This window comes from Natrix helvetica (genome assembly GCF_964273705.1).
Source record: "Natrix helvetica genome assembly, chromosome: 12".
Lineage (NCBI taxonomy): Eukaryota > Metazoa > Chordata > Lepidosauria > Squamata > Natricidae > Natrix > Natrix helvetica.
In genome coordinates, this window is record NC_138556.1 from 19,623,556 (window position 1) to 19,647,623 (window position 24,068).

General features: G+C 48.7%; 1 protein-coding gene across 2 annotated transcripts; it reads right to left on the reverse strand.

The window, feature by feature from the left end:
• Positions 1 to 248: 248 nt before the first annotated feature.
• Positions 249 to 23,608, reverse strand: LRRC49 (leucine rich repeat containing 49). Of its 2 annotated transcripts, none has more exons than XM_081964699.1 (17): positions 23,489 to 23,608; positions 22,610 to 22,672; positions 22,045 to 22,132; positions 21,647 to 21,838; positions 21,118 to 21,208; positions 20,302 to 20,505; positions 19,245 to 19,311; positions 18,013 to 18,156; positions 16,774 to 16,835; positions 13,025 to 13,172; positions 11,247 to 11,330; positions 10,834 to 10,991; positions 5,368 to 5,596; positions 4,717 to 4,902; positions 2,403 to 2,512; positions 1,473 to 1,626; positions 249 to 1,024 (listed from the first exon to the last, which is right to left on the reverse strand). In XM_081964699.1, the coding sequence occupies exons 1-17, from the start codon at positions 23,543 to 23,545 to the stop codon at positions 818 to 820; spliced, it is 2,244 nt and encodes a 747-aa protein (XP_081820825.1). In that variant the 5' UTR covers positions 23,546 to 23,608; the 3' UTR covers positions 249 to 817. The 2 variants fall into 2 exon arrangements, with proteins under 2 accessions (XP_081820825.1, XP_081820824.1); XM_081964698.1 differs by having other exon boundaries at positions 21,647 to 21,841.
• Positions 23,609 to 24,068: the final 460 nt, after the last annotated feature.

The following is a 24,068-nucleotide window of genomic DNA, read 5'->3' on the forward strand; positions in this document are numbered from 1 at the left end:
CCCGATTTCAGAAGAAGGCAAGTTGCTAAACAGGACAGAAGAATTTGGGGTACAACGATCCCGATTTTGATGTCTTTTTGGCACGAGTTGAAAACCTTTTTATTCACTCAGGTTTGTTTTATGCTTTCAGGTTTTGCCATAAACCCACTTTCAGCCTCCGGATACTTTCGCCCTTTCTAAATATTTCACCGGCGCTCTGCCTTTTATTCCTGCGCTATTTGCTCTTGAAAGAAGAGTTCCTTTGGGAATCGTCAACAGAATAATTTATTAACTGCCAATCCTCAAACTCCCGTGTTTTTCACCTGCAACCTTTCTGCTGCTATCGCCGCCACCCGCAGCAGCCGCAGCAGCAGGAAAAGAAGAAGCCGTTCAGGACCGAAGGAGGAAGCCCTGGGTCTCCTTTCTTTCCAAAGAGTGCCTGAACATGCAAAGAGTTATAAAACCAGCAACAAGTGGGGGGGGGGGGGGAGTGCAAGAAAGTGAGGGTCCTTTGGCCTCAGCAAATAATAATAATAATAATAATAATAATAATAATAATAATAATAATAATAATAATAAATTGGGTGGTGTGCCTATCTCAGTGCTCATGTACATTAGAACATAGGAAAGGAGAAAAAAAATAAAAAAATAACAGCCATCTCAAGTAAAAGTAGGAAAAGAGAGTGTTTTGCTAGGAAAATTAGGCTTTTTCAAGGCAAGGCGTTCAGAAGTGTCTCGGAAGGATGGCAACGATAGAGACCCCTCCGGGGGGGAGGGGGCTTTGTGGGGGACAAGAAAAACCCTGGAATACTGAGAGGGGAAGGGAACCTGGGGAGGGTCAGAGTTTTTCCTCGGCCAGGCGCTGCAGGCAGTGCCTCCGGTGGGAGCCCTTGTGGTGCATCTCCATCACGGCGTCCCGGACCAGCTCAACGAACATCTGTGGCCAGAGCTTCTGCAGGGACTCGTATTTCATGTGGACATCGGTGGCCTCCTTCACCAGCTGCTGGACGTAGCTCTGGCAGAAGGACTTCTTCTCCTTCAGCTCCTGCAGGGGAGAAGGGGGGTTGAGGGCCACGGGTGGGGCAAGGAAATCCTTGCTGGGAACGCCAACGGTATTTTAACACAACAACCCCAACAACCCCAAAGAGGGAGAAGAGGGAAGGCGGGAGGAAGGGCAGCCGGCGTGGTGGTCTCCAGAGAATCGGAGTTATCAAAATGGTAAGATAGCCTCTCTCACAGGAGAATCCAGGTGATTTTTAGGGAGGGAGGGAGGGAGGGAAGGGAAGGGAATGAGCTAATGCTCAGGCATCGTGAATTTTCCTGCTGGAGCTTAAAGTGAATTGTTTCATAAGAGGAAATCAGAAGGGCCCTTTTGGGCAAAGGAAATTATGTAAGAAGCTGATTATAAAGCTGAGAAACGCTTTCGACTCGACGAAAGAACCCGGGTCAAGGAGCCTTTCCTCTGTAGCCCAAATTCTCTCCAGAGCTCTCACCTCCTGCTTTTCCGTCTGTAAAAGCCCCGAAACGTAGGTCAGAACCGATCGGGTGCTGTTTTCTCCTTCAGGCTTCCGCCGGCTGTTGCCGTTGTCACTGGCCGTCCCGAATTTCTTTCCTTTGGCCTCCAAAAGGAAGCAAAGCTGCTTCTTCCTGGGGACAGGCGGGAGGGGAGGGGGAGGGGAGGGGGAACAGATTTACGAGTCTATCAAATCCTGGCGAGTTCGATCGCGGATGGAGACCCTTTCATTGGCTTATGGGAATCGGATTCATTCCTCCCCTGCCTGTGTGGCCTCCTTTCTCTTCCGTGCCAGGATTTCAGAAGAGCAATTGGTTAGGAGAGGCAGCACCTGTCACGCGTGTTGGAGAAACACGGTTTGTGAAAGAATCTGAGGAGGGGGCGACACCTAGAACCAGGGGGGGGGGGGGAAAGAGAGCTCAAATAGGAGTGGGAAATGAAAAGGAAGAACCAGCTAATAACAAACCTTTCCTAGCCTTTTGTTCAGGTTGGACAGAGGAGAGCAGCTGCACTGCCTATCCAGAGGCCCTGAATGCAGACAGCAGCAGTTCTCGGCTGACAAAAATTTGTTTAGCGACCTCTCCAAGTCCCTCCCTCCCTCCTTTTATCCTTTCTTTCTCCCCCCCCCCTTTCTTCCATCCATCTCTCCCTTCTTTTATCCTCCCCCCCTCCTTCCCTCTCTCCCATCTTTTATCTTTCCTCCCTCCCTTCTTCCCTTTCTCCCTCCCTTCTTTCCTCCTTCCCTCTCCCTTCTTTTATCTTTCCTCCCTCCCTTCTTTCCTTCTTCCTTCCTTATCTCCCTCTCTTCTTTCCTCCTTCCCTCTCTCCCTTCTTTCCTCCTTCCCTCTCTCCCTTTTCTCTTTCCTCCCTCTCTCCCTCCCTGCCCCTCTGCTTATCCTCACTTGTTTACCTGCAGTCTCCCAGCAGTGAGATCAGGCGGTAATAGGGCACATTGGAAGATGCCACGTAGACCAAGATCCCAAAGAGTCTTTCAGCCATTATCATGTCGTTCTGAGTTACCTGCAGAGGAGGAAGAGGAAAAAATTAAAAAGAGAGAAGTCAAAGGGGGACCAAAGCAAAGCAGCCTCAACCCCCAAAATATGGATAAATTCAAACGGGGACTTTGGGAGGCCCAACAGCTCCTGTGTGAGAGACAGGGCAACCGAGGCAATTAATCAGCAGAATTAACAAGTAATGGGTGGAAGGGCTGGCCTCTGTGGGGGCTCCATCACTGGAGGCTTTTAAGAAGAAACTGGGCAGCCACTTGTCTGGAATGGTATATAGGGTTTCCTGCTTGAGCAGGGGGTTGGGCTAGATGACCTCCAGGGATCCTTCCAAATCTCTTCCAAGAGAGAGGAGAGAGAGAGAGGAGAGAGAGAAAGAGGGAGAGAGAAAGAGAAAAAGAAAGAGAGGAGAGAAAGAGAAAGAGAAAGAGAGAGGGAGGAGAGAGAGGAGAGAGAAAGAGAGGGGAGGAGAGAGAAAGAGAGAGAGAGAGAGAAAGGAGGAGGAGTAGAGGGAGAGAAAATAAATATATACCCATACACACAGTCTCAGGGGTATAAGAACAATCCAACAAGTTCCCAAAAAACAATTTATGTGGGGCTAAGAAAAACATCAAGAATGTTTTAGCATTTAGCATTCGGAATATAATGGCACCGTTGTTTTATATACGATCCTGGAGGACTTCAACGGAACAGTTTCCCCCTTGGTGAGAAAATAAGTGTTCCTTCTTTTCTCCTTCTGGGAGGTTCCAGGGGAGTTTAGGATCTTGGCTTCCTTCAACCCTCTGCTCCACGGTGGACCAAGGCCAAGAAAACAACTGAAAAGTAAAGCTTTGCGAATATTTAGCAGTGCTAAATATATTTCCTACGTTTAACGAGCGATCGGACGGAAACCCAAGTTTGTAATTGATTGCAAACCTTGTTAAAATTTGCTGCGTCTCCAGAATCGGCCTTTATTAAAAAATAAAATAAAATACCCCACCCAGATCCTTGCAAAAGACAGAAGTTCGGTGCTAAATCAATAAACAAACAAACAAACAAATAAATAGGATGAAATAAAGCCAGCAAGCAGTGGAGTTTTCCCTCCCCTCATTTCCTGGCTGCACTTTTGCTTTACTCCCCATTCCAATTTTCTCATGTTTTTTCCTGTTGGAATTTTTCGCTCGACACATTTATTGGCTGACTTGGCAAAGGCACACGGACACACACGGACACGCACGCCTGACGAGGAATTTGCCCATGTCAGCAGGGCAAGTAGAGTGTGAAAACTCGTCAGAGTCGGTCGTGACGCGAAGAAGCTCAGAAAGAAATTCTCAGAAATCTCTCTTAAATTGCTGTACAGCGTGAATACGTTTTTGGGGTTTTTTGGCACCAGAAACGCCTATGGAATGGTTGGCAAAGAGTTTCAGGATCATCTGAAGCAGAGGGTCTCCCAACCTTGGGCCCTTTAAGACTTGTGGACTTCAACTCCCAGAATTCCCCAGCGGGAGTTGGACTCCACAAGTCAAGTCTTAAAGGGCCCAAGGCTGGGAAACCTCTGACCTAAACCCCTCTAACTTTTTTTAAAAAAAATATTTTTATTCTCTTACATTCAGTTACAGGTATTACATTCACATCGTTATTATTCTTATTTATCTTTATCACTTTTACATATTTGTTTCTCCATATAAAAGGTTAAGATTTACATTCTGGGTTGCTTTGCTTATACCTATTTTGTATTATCACCACTCTATTTTTCCTTTCTTTTTGCCCTCCCTTCTCTACTTTCTTCCTTCCTCCTCTCCTTTCCCTTTCCTTCTTCCCTTTCCTCTCCCCTGCTCCTCTCTCCCTCTTCCCCCTCCTACCCTCTCTCCTTCTCTTTCTATCCCTTCCCTCCTTCCTCTCCTTTCTTCTTTCTTCCTCCTCTCCTTTCCTCTTTCTTCCTTCTCTCCCCTTTCCTCTCTTCTCCTCTCCTCCTTTCCTTTTCTGTTGTTGCGGTTATCTCTTTTCAACTCTCAGCTGGTGCATTTTCGGGATGGTATTCCGGCAAGCCCATCTAACTTGTACAGGAAATATATTAGCGTCCAAGATTAACATTGCCTGGCTTAAAGTGAATGACAGTTAGTCTTAGCCATGGTTTATGGTGGCTGACGACATCCACCTGAAATCTTCCTTCAGCCAGAAAAAAAGTGTGTGGCCTTGAAGGGCAAACAGGCGGAGTGGAGGGAAGGTTCGCTTCCTTACCTCCGACCCGTTGATCTTTTGCAGGTTAAAATGGTTCAGCCGGAACAGGACGTAGAATTTCCACAAGGTGAAGCCGACCACGGGGTTTCCCTGAGTCTCGACCGTCAACTGCTCGAGCCTCCACAGCTGAGCTAAAGCATTGAACTGCTGCAACATACTTAGGTTGGTCTCCTTGAACCTCAAGTGCTGGAAAGAGGCAAGCGGAGGAAGACGGGAGGAAGATGAGGATGTGGCAACCAAGCACAGAGAGCACCAATGGGCCCCGCAGTCCTTCTCCTCTGTGCAAACTCCTCTCCCTTCTAGCTCTGATGATGTTCCCTAGCTGGGTCATGAAACGTCTGCAAGAAAGCCACCGAGCTCAGAGAGTACCAAGGACCTCTGTAGTTCTTCTCCTCCTCCCTCCTCCTCCTCCTCTTCCACTCCTCCTCCTCTCCACAAACTCTTCTCCCTTCTAGCTCTGATGATGTTCCCTAGCTGGGTCATGAAACGCCTGCAAGAAAGCTACCGAGCTCAGAGAGCACCCAGGACTTCCCTTCAAGTGTACTTGAAGGATCTACTTGATCATTCTGACTCTCCCTCTATGCGAAGCGATCCCAGAGCCTTTCTGAGACCAGCCTCAGTCCTTCAAAGGGGGGAAGAGGCGCAACTTGCCACGAAATTGGGGAACTTGATCTTGAGTTTCGGGAGCGCTGGGATGATTTCGTCGAAGTCGATGAAAATGAAAGCGATGGTCACGATGTTTCCCGCTGTCTGAAGGCTCCAATTCCGATCCAGGGAGTCCAGAGCTCCAGAACCGTACAGGCAGAGCGTGTCACCGTCTATCTCAACCAGGTGGGACTCCAGACCAGGCATTGCTTTGCCCAAAATGGTCTCCAGGGACCTGGAGAGAGAGGGGGGAGGGAGGGAGAGGGAGAGGGAGGGGGAAAGAGGGGGAGGGAAAGAGAGAGGGGGAGGGGGGAGGGAAAGAGGGGGAGGGAAAGAGGGAGGGGGAGAGAGCGGGAAAGAGAGGGAGGGAGAGAGAGGGAGAAGAATTGTTATAGGGAAGCAGAGGGGAAGGGAGAGGAAGAGGATGGGAAGAGAGGCCCTCGTGCCATCCACATTCCCAGGTCCAGGCTGAAAATCCCTATCCAGGACTAGGAATATCCAGGCAGTCCTCAATTTACAAGAGTTTGTTTAGTGACCCTTCAAAGTTACAATGGGCTGGGAAAAAGGGAGTCGCGATCATTTCTCAGGTGACTGTCGCTGCCTCCCATGGTCACGTGACCAAAACTAGGGCCTTTGACAACGAGTTCATATTTATGACGGTCGCAGTGTCCCGGGGTCACACGATTCCCCTCGTGTGACCCTTCTGCTAAACAGAGTCAAGAGGGAAGCCAGGTTCACTTAAGGACCGTGTTACTCACTTAACAACTGCAGTGATTCACTTAACAGCGGCGGCAAGGAAGGTCGTAAAATGGAGCAAAACTCTCCGAGCAAACGTCTCGCTTAGCAGCAGAAACCCAGGGCGCAAGTGTGGTCGTAAGTCGAGGACTCCCCGTGCCATAACTGTGTGTTGGGGGCCGCTCCTTTATCTCACATTCACAGCCTCACAACCCTGAGATGCTTTGGGAATCGCCGGCTTGAAGGAGGCTTCTGGGCTCCCTGCCCGGTGTTTGAATTCCTCCCTTGTTCAGCCCAACATGTTTTATCTCATTTTTCGGTATCAGAGATGCCAGAAAGTGCAACGTGCCCCTCGGTTCCCTTTCATTTCTCAGCCCCTTCCCCAAGTCATTTATGGAGGACTCTAACCCACCTTTCTGCCAAAACCACTTACAAAAAATAAAAAGAAGCAGCAGCCCCCCCTGATTGGACTCTATTTCTGGCAATATCGCCTGGGCACATTCGGCGCGTCTTCCGTGGGTTCCCCTTTAAATCCCACCGTGCAGATGTCTCAAAGCAGAGACGGAGGCTCAAACACCTTCGCTAAGCCAGGAATAATCGAAAACCGATGGAGCTGCCTGTATTTCCAGGCCCTGCGTGTGGCTCTCCGGTGCTTCCCACACCGTGCCTGGCACCATACAGGAGCAAGAGGGCGGTTGGGCGTCTAATTTCCTCGCAAATGAAAGAAATGAACGGGAAATCCATTGACTGACGGCCCGTTCTTTATTGGAGACTTTTTCCTTGCAACACCTGACCTTTGCTGGAATCGTGGGCTCTCTGGGCCCCTAAAGCCGTGATGGCAAACTTATGGCATGCGTCCCACAAGTGGCAAGCTAAGCCGTATCTGCCAGCACGTGAGCTGTCAGCTCCAGCAGGCATGCGCACCCCAGCCAGCTGATTTCTTGCCTTCCGGAGGGCTGGGGGGAGGGGGGTTTTTGCCCTCCCCATGCTCCAGGAAATGGCCTCCCTCCCCAGAGGCCCCCCAGAAGCCCGGAAACAGATCATTTCCAAAGTTCCGGTGAGCCCAACTGCTGGCAGTGGGCAGAGTTAGCCTGCAATATTGCATTCTAATAGGAAGGAAGGAAGGAACTTAGACTTATATACCGCTTTACAGGGCTTCACAGTCCTCTCTAAGCGGTTTACAGAGTCAGCCTATGGCCCCCAACAATCTGGGACTTCATTTTACCCACCTCGGAAGGATGGAAGGATGAGTCAACCTTGAGCCTGGTGAGATTTGAACTGCCAAATTGCAGTCAGCCGGCAGCCAGCAGAAGCAGCCTGCAGTACTGCACCCTAACCACTGCACCACCATTCATCTTCCTTCCTTCCTTCCTTCCTTCCTTCCTTCCTTCCTTCCTTCCTTCCTTCCTTCCTTCCTTCCTTCCTCCTTCCGTCCTTCCTTCCTTCCTCCCGTCCTTCCTTCCTTCCTCCCTTCCGTCCTTCGCAATAGCCCTTAGATTTATATACCACTTCATAGTGCTTTTACAGCCCTCTGTAAGGCACTTTATGGCGTCAGCCTCTTGCCCCCCCCCCCAACAATCTGGGGTCCTCATTTTACACACCTCAGAAGGACGGAAGGGCGAGTCAGTCTTGAGCCTGGTGAGATTTGATCTGCCAAAGTGCAGGCAGCCGGCAGGCAGCAGAAGTAGCCTGCAGTTCTGCACTCCAACCACTGTGCCACTCTTGGGATGAGTGCTTTATGGAGGTTTAGGGCGTAAGTATCCGCTGGTGGCCTGTGTCCAGTTCTCAGCCTTCGGGACTGGCTGGAGCCGTCGCGTTCCTCCAGGCAGCCAACCAGGGATGGCAGAGAAAGCCGCGATTGGCCCACCGTGGGCTCCCCTCCTAAAGGCAACAGCTACGTCTTGTCTTCTCCTGCCTCGTGTTAAGGCAAAGAAAAGCATTTGGCTCCTGCCATTTTGATTTATAGAAACCTAACAGAAGCTCCAATATCTGGAGTCTGCAGAAACTGCTGACTGCGCCCTGGTTGAACCGGGGAGAGGCGGGGGGGGGGAGCTTTGCCTGCCCTCTCGCTCGAGGACAGTTTCTTGAGTAACGCCCCTCCGAAATGCAGGAGGAGCCGGAGAGGCCTGAGTTTCCCTGTCTGGGATAGAGTCTATCAAAGTGGGAGAGAGGACGCTGGGCTTTCTTCGAGGCCGTGCTGCTTCCTGCGTGCGTGCACGCCCGCTTTCCTCCGAGAGGAATGAAGACAGTTAATTCTTCCAACGTTCTTCCCTCTGTGCGAAAAGTGAATTACGGTTTCCAGAAGGAATGTGGAAAACTCGCTTGACACTTCATATTTTACGAGGCAGGAAAAAAAGAGAGAGAGAGACGGGACTGAAAAAAGAATAATAATAATAATAATAATAATGGCATTCTTGATGGAGAAACTACTAAGAATAAACTTGCTTCGGAGGTTTTCCCCAATTGGGTAAAAGAAAAGAAAAAAGAACACTGTCCGGAAAATGTTCCTTTAACTGGAAGGAGGAGGAGGAGGAGGAAATGCCAGAAGTTCTCCAGGTGGGTGGGAGGCCTGATGTTCATGGAAGCCACTCAGGAGGCACTCTAGGTTGAAGAAATGGATTTTGTAGGGATTGGCAGGTCTACTTTTTCTCTGCTTGCCTGGTTTTGTTATAACGCTGGAGACAGCAGAGGGACAAATGGAAGCTGCTTTCTTAACCCTTAAGGGGGGCAGAGATATGAATGGAACCTGGAAGGAACCAACATTCAGAGTCAGGGAAGGTGTCTTCTGGATGCCATTCAAGATGTTGGGGTCCCCCTCGATGTCCTACATGGTCTACTCCACGGGTAGAGAACCATGGCCCTTTCTTTTAGGACTTAGGGACTTCAACTCCCAGAATTCCCGAGCCAGCCTTCTGGGAGTTGAAGTCCACAAGTCATAACAGGGCCAAGGTTCCCAACCCCTGGTCTACCCCCCTGGAGATGGCTGTCAGGCCTGCAAGCCATCTTTACTTTTGGGACGTTTTGCCCCACTTTCTACTGTTTACTTTCTATGGTGGGAAAATGGGAGGGGGGGATTATACGGAGTTGGGTGATATGTAGCCATAACAAAATTCTTTCTAGAAAGCCAAGGTCATCTTTTTCTCTGTCTTCTGTCTTCGTGGCAGTGGGAGGTTGAACCATGTGATGGACTTGTGGGGGTGGGGGCAGGATCTTGAACTTTCAGCTGGGTGGGGAAAACCCGGAAGCTTTCAGATTCGGATTTTCCCAGATGTGCCAACATGGCTCTCTTAATCAATTGGAACTTTGAGCAATCCTTTGCCTCGGACTCTGATTGACTTTCGGATGCTATTTGGAACCCTGACAGTGGCCTTTTCTTAAAGCCCTTTTGCCCAACTTTGTCCAGTGGAAGACATGTGGACTTCACTCCCCAGAATTCCCTGGCCAGCTGAGGAATTCTGGGAGATGAAGTCCCCATGTCTTCAAGTGGACAAGGATGGGAAACGCGGTCTGCCTGGACTCTTGCGTTCTTTCGAGGTTCCTTCTCTTAAAACAGTGTTAAGGTCACGCAGGACAGCTGTGCTGGCCCTTCCTACTCACACACAAACACACAAACACGTAGCTTCCACTTTTAAGTCCTGAAAGAAGTATTGATGCCTTTACTGCGGAGGAGTTTTTTAAAAACTCCCTGTCTGGTGTGTGCATGTGTGTGTTTTTTAAAGAATAAACTTGAATAAATTATGATTATTGGCTTTGGCAAAGCGGCTAAAAGCAGTGAGAAACACACACGCACAGCCGATAATTCCAGAAATTATCGTATGAATCACCAGCGAGTCGGAGCTAAGGAAGAGTTTCTCCTTAAAATAACACAGGTGCCAGAGGGAGAGAGAGAGAGAGAGAGAGAGAGAGAGATGGACCAACCGGGGAGAGGGGGGGGGACTGTTCCGAGGGGCCGTGTTGACGGGAGCCGTTCATGCGCAAAGAATTAGCAGCTTCACGCCGTCGGATCTGGCAGGAAACGCTTGTTTGTTGGAGAGAGAGAGAGCGCACAACCGGTTGTATATTTTTGTGCAATGTGGCCAGGTTGGGGGAGAGGAGAGAGGAGGAAAGCAGGGGAGGAAACCAGGATTTAAATACAGATGGGGAAAAAGAACTAAGAATTTCAAAACTACACGTAATCCCCGATTTACAACCACAACGGAGCCCAAAATTTATGTCGCTAAGCGAGATATGAGTTAAATGGGTTTTGCCCCATTTGGCGACCTTCCACGCCACGGTTGTCGAGTGAATCACTGCAGTTGTTAAGTGAGTCACACGGTTAAGTGAATCTGACTTCCCCGTGGACTCGCACTCGTCAGACGGTCGCCAAAGGGGATCGTGTGACCCTGGGATGCTGCAACCGTCATAAATATGAAACAGTTGCCAAGGAGTCTGAATTTTGATGTGACCATGGGGATGCTGCAACCGTCATAAGTGTGAAAAAGGGTCGTAAGTCCCTTTTTTGAGTGCCGTTGCCACTTCAGTTGGTCACTAAATGAAATGTTGTAAGTCGAGGGATACCTGCTGTGGTCGTAAGTCGAGGACTACCCTGCTAGAGGTTAGGTGAGTGTTACTCAAGAAGCTTGACCCCTTTCAGAGGCGTGGAAAGCTGCCCAGCATGAGACTACAGTGGCTGTTGGAGGAAGGAGACCTTTGATTTTCAAGGCCTCGTCCTGGACCGAAGTCGGCAATGTCGCCTACCTGCCTTCCTCCTCGGGAAATTCGCAAGCCGCATTCCTGTTGTTCTGACAGGGCTCCTCGCCTTGGAGATGCTCCGGGTTCGAAAGCTTCCGGACGAGGCGGTTCTGCTGCACTTCCCAGTGATGGGCGATATTGCAGATGGTTAAGCGCTTCTTCTCCTGGAAAAAGGGATGGAGTCCAGATCGAAGCTTTGGCCCGGGATAAGTTGCTGCCCGGTTTACAAAAACACCCACTTAAAGAGTCCGGGACGATCGTGGTTATCTCCCCTGCCAGGTTGAAGTCTAGAACACGGGCGGTAAGGAGAGCGTGGTGGGCGAGCATAACGGGTCTCTACCACCGTACGAAATAAAAGGCCCTGGGCTGGGAGATAACCAGGAATCGAGGCTTGTTAGCTTGCATCATCGTAACGATACCTTTAACAAAGTCTGTCTGTGACTTTCACGCCTCTTCTCTTCCTCTTTTCTTAGGGCAATGGAGGCCAAGCGCCGCTCTTCTTCCTGGAGTCAAACACAAATAAAAGACAAGCACTCAGTTTTCCCCAAGGCTCCCAAAATAAGACAGAGTCCATTAAAATCACTAATTGATGTCTCTTTTTTTTTATATCAAGAGTATGACTCCCTAGCAGGGACACGGCGGCTCAGTGGCTAAGACACTGAGCTTGTCAATCAGATGATCGGCAGTTCAGCAGTTCGAATCCCTAGCGCCGTTAATGGAGTGAACTCCCATTACTTGTCCCAGCTTATGCCAATCACACATACGTGCTAGTCATTCCTGACTCTAGGGGGCAGTGCTCATCTCCGTTTCAAAACCGAAGAGCCAGCGCTGTCCGAAGACGTCTCCGTGGTCATGTGGCTGGCATGACTCAACGCCAAAGGCGCACAGAACGCTGTTCCCTTCCCACCGAAGGTGGTCCCTATTTTTCTACTTCTAAGTTTTACATGCTTTCGAACTACTTGGTTGGCAGAAGCTGGGACAAATAACAGGAGTTCACTCCGTTACGCAGCACTAGGGATTCGAACCACTGAACTGCTGATCGTTCTGATTGACAAGCTCGGCATCTTAGCCACTGAGCCACCACGTCCCTCTTTCAGTCCTACACCGGTTACCTTTTAGAAGGTTTTTGAAAAAAATAACTGCAACCATCCGGAATGGCTCATGCCAGATTTGCTTCTAAATAAGAGGCTTGTGGCCTCAGCTGGCTGGAAGGCTGAATCTGAAGGATCCTAAGCAGGAATAATTGCAGCCTAATTCCAAATATGTATTGGTATGGCTGAAGTCTTTCCGCCCACTTTCTCTGTTCCCCTTCCTCTCTTTGATCCGCAAGGTCTTTGGGATATGGATCTACAGACTGAAGATCAGGAGAAGCCGGGGACGCCTCCCTCCCAAGCCTTTCTCTCCCCCCCCCCTGCAAATCCTTGTAAGCAGAAAGCAGGGATCAACTCTTCTAATGGGTCAGTGGCGCCCCCTAACGGGCATCATGCACCACATCTCGGTTGGACCCATCCCATTCCAGGTAAACTCAGAAGGAGTTTCAAAGTCAGAAGCGTCGAAAAATGAAATAAAATCTAGGCAAGCAGGCTGGGGAATTCTGGGAGTTGAAGTCTACCAAGTTGTGGGAGATGGAGGAAAGCTGTACTAAGCTCGTTGCTCTGAAAAGTGCTGTAGGGATTAATAGCCAGACTTTAAAAAACGAAAGATCTTATTTTAAAAAAAACAAACCATCTCGCTTATGGAAAAGCTGAACCTGTGGCGGCCAAGTCAGGTCTTCATGCTGCAGCTTCATTATGACTTTATTGGGCCTTAGAGAAAATCATTTGTCCGCCCTAAAATCTCAGCAACGGCTTGCCTCCCCAGATTCAAAGGTGGTTTGGCATTCCCCCCCCCCCCCCCCCCGGCAACCTTTATGGCTGTCAAAGTGTTTCGTTTCATTTAAAATTCAACACGTAAATCTGCCAAGTTAAGAACTGTGAGTTCCTTGTTGCTATCTGAGCTGGGTGGTTTCCTTGCAGACGTTTCGTGACCAAGCTGGGTAACGTCACCAGTTTGCTTGTTAAGGACTGCATTGAAATTTTGAAGAAGAAAAAAAAACAACAGGAGAGAATTTTTATCCTGGTTTTCTTTTTGAGGAATGGAGACCTCAAGAGGTGCTTAGCTGCTGGAAACGCTTCCCGAGGGTTCCCTGTGTTCTTACTGTGATTTTTTTCATATCCAGCTGTCGGAGCTGCATCATATGGTGGAGAACGGTCGGCTTGTACCATGCCTCCTGCGCTATGGGGTTGCCATCTAGGGTGAGCTCTGAAATGGACGCCGAGTCCGCCAGGCACAGGATGTCTTCCACGCTGAAAAAAAGAAAAAAAATGAGGGTCACTGAATGGAAGCCCCCAACCTCGGAGACAGCTGCAGCTGCTTGGCCTGCCTTGTCTTAAAAAGAATCCCACAGCAATCAAACCTCCCGTGTTACACAAAGGTGCATTTTGATAACAGTTGTCAATATTACTCGGCGTTTACCTGGGTTCTTCATTTACCTATTTACTTCACCCTGTTGAACATGCCTGGTGCAATATTTGAGATAATGGGATCTCTGGGCAAGACATTCTGCTAAAAGAATGGGGCTAAGGAGGCGGACGCTGAAGCAAGGAGGTCGTCGGGGGGAAATGCAGGAGGGCTTTAAGGAACTTTTGGCAACTTTTGTAAAACGTGTAGACTTCAACTTCCATGCTGGCTGGAAGAGAAGTGAAATCTGAGAGCTGAAATCCACACCCTGCTATCTGGGGAACTCTAGGAGTTGGAGTCTGCACCTACTAGCTGGAGAATTCTGGATGTATCCGGGGAATTGTGAGAGCTGAAATCCAGAGCTAAAATAGGATAGATCTGTGTATCCAATAGGAAGGCAGGTAGGCAGGAAGGCAGGCAAGCATCCATCCAGCCAGCCAGCCACTCACCTATCCATCCATCCATCTTATCATCCACCCAATCATCCAGGCAGGCAGACTAACTGAAAGGCAGTCACCAACCCAACCACCCACCAACCCACCCAACCAAACCTCCATCAAATCACCCAAAGATCCAGGAAGGCAGGCAGGCAGGCTGTGTGTCTGGCAGTCAGGCAGGCAGGAAGCCACCCATCCATCCATTTAATGATCAATCCAATTATCCAATCATCAGGCAGGCAGGCAGCCACCCAACCATCTATCCCATCATCCATCCAATTATCCAATCATCCAGGCAGCAAGCAACCCATCAATCCATCCTATCCATCCATCCAATCATCCAGACAGGCAAGCAGACAGAAAGGCACCCACCCACCCACCCAATCATCCAAACTAGCTGGGGAATTCTGGGAGTTGAAGTCTTCTGGATATGCTTGTTTTCTGGATTACCTCGCAAGGCTGACAAACATCCATCACCCACTCATTCAAAGAAGTACATCTCTCCCTTGGCAAAAACCAAGTAATCCCAATAGGGCTGACCTAAGCATGATTTCCAGGCTAAAGTAGGCTAGAATGAAGCGGGAGGCCACCTTCAAACCACCTTCTCTCCTGGGCCACCCTTGAGACCCCCTAACAGGGCCTGGAATCAGGGTTGCAAGGAAGCGACTGCTCGTTTCCCAAGTCAGCAAACCCCCCCCCCCCCCTTTCCCTGGTAAATCTGCATCATGGCCAAGTGCCAGGATGCAGCTACGGAGGCAACCTATGCCAAGGAGCTTTCCAGGTCCACAAGAGTCCCACCTCCATCAGTGCATTCCCCAAATTCCTTAGGTCAAGTCCGACACCGGAGTAGGAGCCCCCAGCCTCAGAGAGTGGCCGAGAGGGCTGTGCGGTGGGGCTGCAGGACCTTGGAAAGCTCTCTAAGGTACAACGCAGGAGAGCAGAGATGAGCCAGAGAATCGAGTTCGGCTTCATTTAATTTCCCTTTTTTCTCAACTTTCCATTTCTAAAGCAGCTGGCCTTTTTTCTCCATGTGGCTATGTTTTAGCACCCAGAGAATGGCCCAGGACATGCTTTTCCCAATACATGCATTTTTGCCACTTAAAACATCCACAAAAGACAAAGTTAACCTTGCTTTGAGTGAATGGCATGAAATCTGCACATCTCTGCTGATAGATAGATAGATAGATAGATAGATGGATGGATGGATGGATGGATGGATGGATGGATGTATAGATAGATAGATAGATAGATAGATAGATAGATAGATAGATAGATAGATAGATATAGATAGATAGATAGATATAGAGATAGATAGATAGATGAGATATAGTGAAAGATTGATTAGATAGATGATAGATAGATAGATAGATAGATAGATAGATAGATAGATAGATAGATAGATAGATAGCACACAATACAATATAATACAATAGCAGAGTTGGAAGGGACCTTGGAGGTCTTCTAGTCCAACCCCCTGCCTAGGCAGGAAACCTGCTGTATATTCACGTCAAAGTGAGACTTCCGGGTTTAAAGCAGGGAGTATATCGTATCCTGAACTTAAATTTTCTTTTCCATTTTTCTGCAATGCAATAATGGAACAGGCCGCCTGAGGGGGTGATGGCTTCTGTGTTGGAAGACTTGAAAGCAGTGGTCCTCTACCCCAGAGACTTTAAGAGGTGCGGACTTCAACTCCCAGAGCATTCTGTATTGGCTGGGAAATTCTGGGAGTTGAAGTCCACACCTCTTCAAGTTCCTGGGATGGAGGAACAACGCTTTAAACAGAAGCTGGGTGTCTTATCTGTTCAGGGATGCTGTAAGAAGGAATTCCTGCACCAGACGGCGGTTGACCTAGATGATCGTCAATTTCTCTTCCATTCTTGGGTTTGCTTCTTAGCACTGCTAAATCTCAAGAACATTAAGGTCCCAAAATAATCCCAGGGGGAGGCAATGTCAAGTGGGCGTGGGTCATCGTTGCAAGCTCCGTGTTGTGTATCTGCAGAGAGGAAGGTGCACACAGCCCCTCCCAACTGCTTTCGAGAGGGTGAGAATCAACTCTTCCGCCTGTTGCCCCCACCCCCACCCCAACACGCACTACACACACACACAGATGATAGAAGGGCCTGGCTGAGCACCTGATGATTATGAAAAGAGACCGGAAGATTTAACGGAGGCTGAGCAAAGCATATTAAAGTCTGCCACGCCGGGAAGGAAACTTGCAATCATCAAGAGGTGTTGCAGAACAGAATTACATTTACACGCCCACACAAATAAGTCACTGCACAAAAAAGAGGGAAGAACTGGCACCCTTCCCACTTCAAGGGATGGCAGCCTACTTGACAAGGGCGGAAAGAAAAGGGGTCGCCCCGGGAACAGCAGGCACATTAGCTAACAAAGACGAAGGCTGCAAGTCTGCACAGCTGGAACCCAGGAACTCCAGTTCAGGGGAAACTCCCGCCTTGTTTCCAACCTATAGGAAGGAGGATGAGCTGCCTAGCCTAGGTCCCCTCTTGGCCCCCTTTTATACAAGGGGCACCTGGAATCCAAAGAATGGGGGAGCGGGCTTTCTCTTGGGATCCACTCGGATCCTATCTTTTCTCCATCTCCCCTTTGAAGAACAAAAACTCCCAACCAACATGAGCCGGTGAAAGAGAAGCAGAGAACTTCCCGTCTGTCGCTTTAAAAAGCGGAAAACACGCTTGTTTCACGCTCTTTACCAAGTTCCACCTGGTCTGTGGAGATTCACCCTCATCCAGGTCCTACTTGTCCCAAAGTTGCTTTTTTCCCCAAAGCAACTGGACTTTTTTTCTTAACAAAAAAAAAGGTGCTTTTTTCCCCAAGGCAACTGGACTTTTGTTTTAAAAAGTCCAGCTCCTTTTGGGGGGGGGGAAGCACCTTTGGGACACGTTACCCGTTCACACATACACTGAACCAGTGAGATCAAAAGCCCCCCTGGGAAAGATTTGGAACAGATCCCCAGAGGACGAAAGGATCTTGAGCGGCTTCGGCTTACCAAGAGATGTTGTTGAAGCTGAGGAAAAGACGCTGCAGGCTGGGCAGGGTGTCCACATCTTTCTAAAGGGAGACGGGAGCAAGAAGAGGCGGCGTCAGAGGTGAAGCGGGCTGGGGAGGCAGCACTCCCGAGGAGGCAATCACGCCCCCACCCCTTCCCTTCTTGCCCTGCCCCCTTCCCGCAGCCCTGATGGGAGGAGACTTCCGTGGCGCAGGTCGGAATGAAGGCAGAGCCCTCTTTGGGAAGGGGGGGAAAAAAACCCCTGCTGTGCGGCTTGCGACAGGGTGAAGGCGGCGGAGAAGAGAGGGGTGGGGAGGCAGGACGGGATGCCAGACACTGCAGCTGCTCTCTGTCTGCCTGAAAGCCGGCCGGCTGGCTTCTCTCTCTCTCTCTCTCTCTCTCTCTCTCTCTCTCTCTCTCTCTCTCTCTCTGGTGCTGTCTCAGCATTTGAAAAGGGGGGGGGGAGAAGCACAGTGGTGCGCAAGGAGGAAGGGAGGGGAAATGTGCCGCAATGAACAGCAGGCAAAATAGAACAGGGCTGGAGAGCCATGTGGCTCTTCCTGCATCAAACTGCTAAGTCATGCATGCAGCGGCTGTTTCCCTTTGTTAGGGAACAGAGTCAGGGAGGGGAAGAAGAAATGGACTGTTTCTGACTTTGCAAAGGGAAAGACTTAAAAAACTGTGTTGTGAGGAGGGGGGGGTCCTTGGAGGTCTCCTAGTCCACCCCCTGCTCAAGCAGGAAACCCTACAATATTTGAGACAAGCGGTTGTCTGATCTCTTCGTAAAAACCTCCAGGGCTGGGAGCAGAAACGTCTTGCAAACTACAGACCAAGCTCAATATCTATGGAGATTCTCTGTCATCCAGGGTCATATCCCTTTTTTTCAAGAGGCCGCTGGACTTCCTGGCTTTTCTTTAAAGACGTTTTGCTTCTCATCCAAGAAGCTTCCTCAGCTCTGAGCCCAAGGACACAGATAAACCTCCAGGTGGCCTCCAGGACTCTATCGAAAAGGATTGAAACGACAGGCTGTCTGCAAGGAATATAAATCTTTCCATTCCTCACCACCCAGTCAAAGCTGGAGAACTTCTCGGAAACTTTTTCAGAGAAAAACCAGAGAGTCCGATTGCCTTTTGGGACTACAGATCAGGCTGTTTTGGAGCCAAGGGGCATTTTCTTCCCCCTGGTGTTAAGGAAAACCCCTTTAAGGAACGAGTCGGATCCAGCTGAGCGAGCGCTTACCACCAATCTGATCTTGTTGTAGCGCAGGTTGAGTTCCAGCAACGAATCCAGCCCACTGAGGTTTTCGGCGTGGGTCAAGCAATTTCGGGCAAGGTTCAACATTCGGAGATCTTTTAAGTGACTGAGGTTTTCCATGACAGAAATCTGAGTTGGTGGGGAAGGGGGGAGGAAGAGTCACTATTTGACCCGCTCATTTCCCTCCCATCGCCACCATTAAAAGAACAATTTGCCTTCTGAAATCTGAGATTTCAATGACCCAAAGGGATGTTGTAGAAATGAAATTGTCCAGAGTCCATTATTTAATTAGAGCATGTCTATGCGCTTATTCCCTTAATGTCTCTGATTAGCCTATAAAGGACAGTAAATCACCTAACCTAAAGGTTGGTTGGTTTCCGGCTTCTCCCCAGTTCATCCCAGTTTAAATCTGCCATCAGTTAAGCGTCTGAGCAAACCGTGTGCCTTTTATTAGAACAGGGCTCTCCAAACCTGTCAGCTTTAAGGCTTGTGGACTTCAATTTCCAGAATTCAGTGATGCTGGCTGGGGAATTCTGGGAGTTGAAGTCCACACATCTTAACCTGCCAAGTTTGGAGAGCCCTGTACTAGAATTAATAATTTATCAGAGAGGGTGCCACCAGATTCCTCCTGATTTTGGGCTGCCGCAGAATAATACACCGCTCCTCCTACACAGTAGAGAAGGTGAAACCAGGAACAGTGTCAGGGTTCCAAGTAACACCCCCCCCCCCATGAAAGAAGACTCTGAGGCTTGAGGTTCCTCAAAGTTCCATTTTATTAGCGATGTCATATCGGCACATCTCCACCCAAAGGAAAGTCCAAACCCCTGCCCAGCACCCACATATCCCTCACATGGCCCAATCAGGCACCGTCCCAACTGGAGATGCCTCCCAGTCACACCCCTCAAGGTGCAGAGCCAAGATGTCCTTGACTCTCCGAGAAAGGAATGTTATTTAGACAATATCTCCCATATTCCATGTAATCCCCGCTCCCATTTTCCCACAGCATTGAACGGGGCAGGCCTGAAGGCCAATGTGAAAGATGGCTTCTAGGCCTGACAAACAGCTGAGGCTGAGACTCTCTCTAGTATCTCCTTCACACCCAATCCTGGGACGCTCTCTTCTCTTTACTCATCAGGCTGTCGGAAGAAGTAGTTCCTACTAACTGCCAACTGACAGTGACTTCCCAACCCAACTGCCAAAGCATTGGTGAGTCCTACCTGATTGCCATGAAGATCCAAGACATCAAGGTTTACAAGATTATCCAGGTTGGAAATTCTCCTTATTCTGCAGCGGCATTTGAAGCGGATGGAAGGGGAGAAAAAAGGGAAATCCATTATGGCATCGATCTGAGAAGAGCTAAAGGATCTTGTGCCAGGTGACAGGAATTCTTTTAGAGCTGGGGAAGCTTCTTGGATGAGAAGCTGAAACATCTTCAAGGAAAAACCAAGTCCAGTTGCCTCTTGAAAACGCACTCTCACCAAACGGAAGCATCTCTAACCATTTGAATATTAGTAGCTCAGGTCAGGTAGTTACGTTATTGGTTTGAGCTCCGAATTGCTTGGCAGCTTGGTTGCAATCGCTTCGTCCCCATTCGGGGAGACATCTTCAGTGCTCTGGGAGATAAGCACCATCCAAAGCGCACAAGGTAATCTGCCATAACGTCCTACCTGTTAATGACTACTTTGACTTCAGCCGCAGTAACACCAGGGCTATCCATAGAGACAAACTAAATGTCATCCGTTCTAATCTTGATTGCAGGAAAAACGATTTCAGCAAGAGTAGTAAATGTGTGGAACACCCTACCCGACCCTGTTGTGAGTTTCTCTGACCCCCCCAAACCTTTTACCTTAAGCTGGTGGAACTTACGCATTTCTTAAGAGGTCCCCAAGGGGGCGTGCGCATAAGCGCACCAGCGTGCCTACCGTCCCTGTCCTACTGCCCCCATTCATATCTACTCTTTTTATGTGTTCATGGCTATGTTTGGCTTATTTTTTATCCATTTATTGGTGCCATTTTTTTCATGTGTTTTCATACTTGTTTCCTTGTACTTGTTGACAAACAAACAAATAAGTAAATAAATAAATAAACCACCAAGCAATTCGGAGCTCAGACCAACAACGTAACTAAACATCTCGTCTGAGCTCGGAAACGAAGCAAGTTCTGGTTAATCTAGACTGGATATCTGCAGCCAAACCAGAATTCTACCCAAAGCGGCTGAACTCAGCACACAAAATAAAACCTGCCGTAAAAACCCGGCTTCCCCAATTTCTTTACCTGTTATTTCCCAGCGAGAGGACCCGGAGGCACCTCAGGGTCGAAAGGCCGCTGATTTCCTCGATCTGGTTGTCGTACAAGTCTAAGAAAATCAGGCGCTGCAAGTTGGAAATGTTCTGGATTCGAGTGATGAAGTTGTGCTGGAAGCTCAGGAGGCGAAGGTGCTCCTCCCCGTTGATGATGGGGCAAACGGTCAGCTTCTGCCTGAGAAGGGAGTTCCAGATACAGCTCTAAGAAGGGAAAGGGTAGCTAGTGCCCCAGGGGTCGCTCTCCAACCTGTGACCCTAGGCCGGTGTTTCTCAACCTTGGCAAGCTTTAAGCTGCGTGGACTTCAACTCCCAGAATTCCCCAGCCAGAAAAGCTTTTGGGGGAATTTTGGGAGTTGAAATCTGCATAGCTTAAGGCTTCCGAAGGTTAGACAACGGAAGGAAACAACAACCTGAAACAAAAGGGAGGCTCCAACAAAACAAAGCATTACCCCCATTCCTAGATTTTCAAGATTTGAAACAGTACCCAATGTTTTAAAAAACTGTAAAAGCTAAGGAAGAAAAGGGGGAGGGAAAAAAAGGGAAGACTGGAAAAGGAAAACAAGATTTAGCAAACCTGCTAAAGTGAAAGTCCTCCTAGATCCCTAAAGCCAGCTATTAAAGCAAAATATAAATGGCAAGCTTTTGCTAATTACTGGTAGAATTCCGAAGCTGGGAAACAGGGATTCTCCCTCCCAGGGGCACAAAGGCTGCAGATGCTTGAAGCCAATGTCCAGCTGCAAACACCTGCAACAAGAGCAGTTCCCCCTCCCCCCATCCTTATTTTTACCTCTCAAGGGTCATCCGGTCCGAAAGCTGGATTTTCTCTTCTGCCGAGCGGAACACCAAAGGAAATCCTGTGATCCCATAAATATTACTATCTAACAAGGAGGGAAAATGAAGACTTTTCTTCAACTAACAACATTCGGACCAGTCTTAAAGCCAAGCAGCCCTTGCAGTCTCCGATGGGACATACTGGCTTTGTCACAAAACCTTGTTAAAGGCATCAGGCTAGAATGGTAGAGCTGCAAGGGACCTTGGAGGCCTTCTAGTCCACCCCCTGCCCAAGGCCCTGTTCTCCCAGAAACTGGGGGACCATGAGCTCTAGTCCTTCCTTAAGCACAAAGCCAACTGGGCGACCTTGGGCCAGTCACTTTCTTTCAGCCCTAGGAAGCAGGCAAGGGCGAAGATTTAAGTGACAGTTTAGAGCAGAGTTTCCTCAACTTGGGAACTTCCCAATGGGTGTGGACTTCGATTCCCAGAATTCCCTGACTGGTTTGGACCATAATTGCATCAGCCCTGCCGATCTGCAGAATTACCTGGGCCATTTGCACTGACATTATGGCAGCCCTGTTGAACGCGGTACTTCAAAGGGTTTGGAAAAGAGCCGTCTCCACAGACTGCCAGAGAACCCTGGCCGTATTTCATTTCCAGACTGGGGACATCGACAAAATTCGCTGCGATGGGGAGGCAGGCTTTTTTACTCCGGGACAAAGGACTTAATCTTCCATCTGCTAGAAGGAGGGGGGGAGGGGAGGGAGAGAATTATTTGTCAAAAGATTAATATCAAATTTTGGAGCCTTTCAGACTCCTGGGCATAAGAGCCTCTGAAAATATCAGGGGTGACTATTTCACTATCCGTTTACTATTTTGCAATCTTATATGCTGTTGAATTGTTAGCAATCTTGATTTTGACAGCGGCTTTCCCCCAAAATACCTAGTTTTCCAGGATGGTTTTTCTCAAGGTCGTGCTGCAAGAACCGATTGTGGAGATAAGGCTGTTCTTTGTGCAATCTCAACTCCAGCTGCAGTAGGAAATGTCAGAAATGGGAAATGCATTATGCACCTTATGAAAACCAAAACTAAAAAGGATTCTCCCAAGAAACACTGAAATGATGGAACACACAAGATTTTAAAAGGAGTGGCCAGTTATGGTGACATTTCTCAAATTGTGTCACGTGAAGCCTAGTAGGACTACGTTTTCCAGGGGTTTTTGCAAAACCATTCCCACTCATTGATTGAACCTTATTACTGCTTCTTTATTTAAGATAAGTTTTATTAATTCCAACACGGGAATGAATGTGTTCGGGAGGTGTAAACTGTGCTCACCACAACACAAAACATGCAAGAAGCGTGATCATAAAAAGAGCATGAGACGGCACATCTACGCACCCACATCAGAAGACATCACAAAACACCAAATTCACTACATAACTACAGTCGGAAACTCAGGGGGGGGGGGGGGTTCTCTAAATGTTTATTTTAAAAAATGCAAGTCTCACAGCTCTGTTTCTTTCTGCCGACGACGTACTTTGGAGAACTAGCTGAACTCCGTAATTGTTGGCCTGCGAACAAGAAAGGAGAATTAAGCACCTCCAAGGATCTTACATTGAAAAGAGGAATAGGCAGAAGAGCACTTTATCTTAGCCTTGTTTTAGGTAAATGGGGTGGGAAAAGGGTTGCTAAAATAATGCATGCATAAAATAGGGGGCATTTCATTCTGGTGGCCTTTGGAAAACCCCACATTTTTCTAAGAAACCTATTGGGTATACAGCTGTCTCTCTCACCTGGGAGATACTGAGGGGGTTGGAAGCACAAAGCAATAGGATGAAATGAACAAGAGAGAGCAGAAATCTATTCCCAAGCACTATAATCAAATCGAAAAATCAAATCAAACTTAAAACCTAAAATGAAAATGGGGGGAAAAATATAGTTAACATGAAAAATGGCTAAAAACAATGAAGGTAAAAAATAACTAAAAAAAAACAATAAACCATTAGAAGAAAATGATTAAATTTTAAACAGGTTAAAAATTGATTAAAGTTTTTTTTTAAAAAAGCCAAAATAAGAATAATTTAAAATGACAATAAAAAAGCATGAAAACAAAAGGTGATTTAAATGAAATTTAAAAAATTTAAAAAAAATGTTAAAATGCAAGGCGAAATTATTTCTGGATTTTTTTAAAAAAATGAAAAGCAAAATTATTTTTGGATTAATTTAAAAAAAAGACCGGTTGGAGGAGGAGGAAGGGGGGGAGAGGGGAGCTACACTCACAATGGCCTTCCCAAGCAGAGGAAGGACTACAGCCCCCATGCTGCACGCCCCCGGCTGCGCTCCATGGGACCTGTAGTCCCCGGCCTTCACGGGGGCCCCTCGCTTACCGAGACGTTGTGGCCCGGCCTCCCCACCCCGGCGGGCCTGCATTTGCTGGGCACCATGGCAACCGTCCTGCCCGCCGCAACAAAGCGCGGAAGTGGCCGCCGCCGCTCGCGCGCTCCGCCCGGAAGCCGCCCCAGCAGTTGCCATGGCAACGCCCGCTTCCGGGTACGCTTTCCAAGAGCCGCCAGGTCGGGGAGCCCAAAGGGGATGCGGGCTCGAGGCATTACATAGACACTTCGGGTTCCCCTTGGATGGTTTGTGAGGGGAAAAACGAACTTCCTCCCCTCACAAGCCGTCCTAAATGAACCGGACGTAGCCGTTGCAATTGGGGAGAGGCGAGAGAGAACGCCTTGGCTCGAGTCTCGGGGTGGGGTGGGGGGACAGGCTGCAGTTCGAGTGGGAGAGCAATGGGGGCCGCGAATGAGGTTTGTCAAACGGGAGAATAACCTGCTCCTACTTTGCTACTTGTAGGGTCAAATTGCCTGCAGAAGCCACGATGGGCAGACCATGGTTAGCTTAGCATCCTTGCCTAACGAAGCCCCCGTTTCTTTATGAGGTCCCGCAACACGCAAAAGCTGGGTT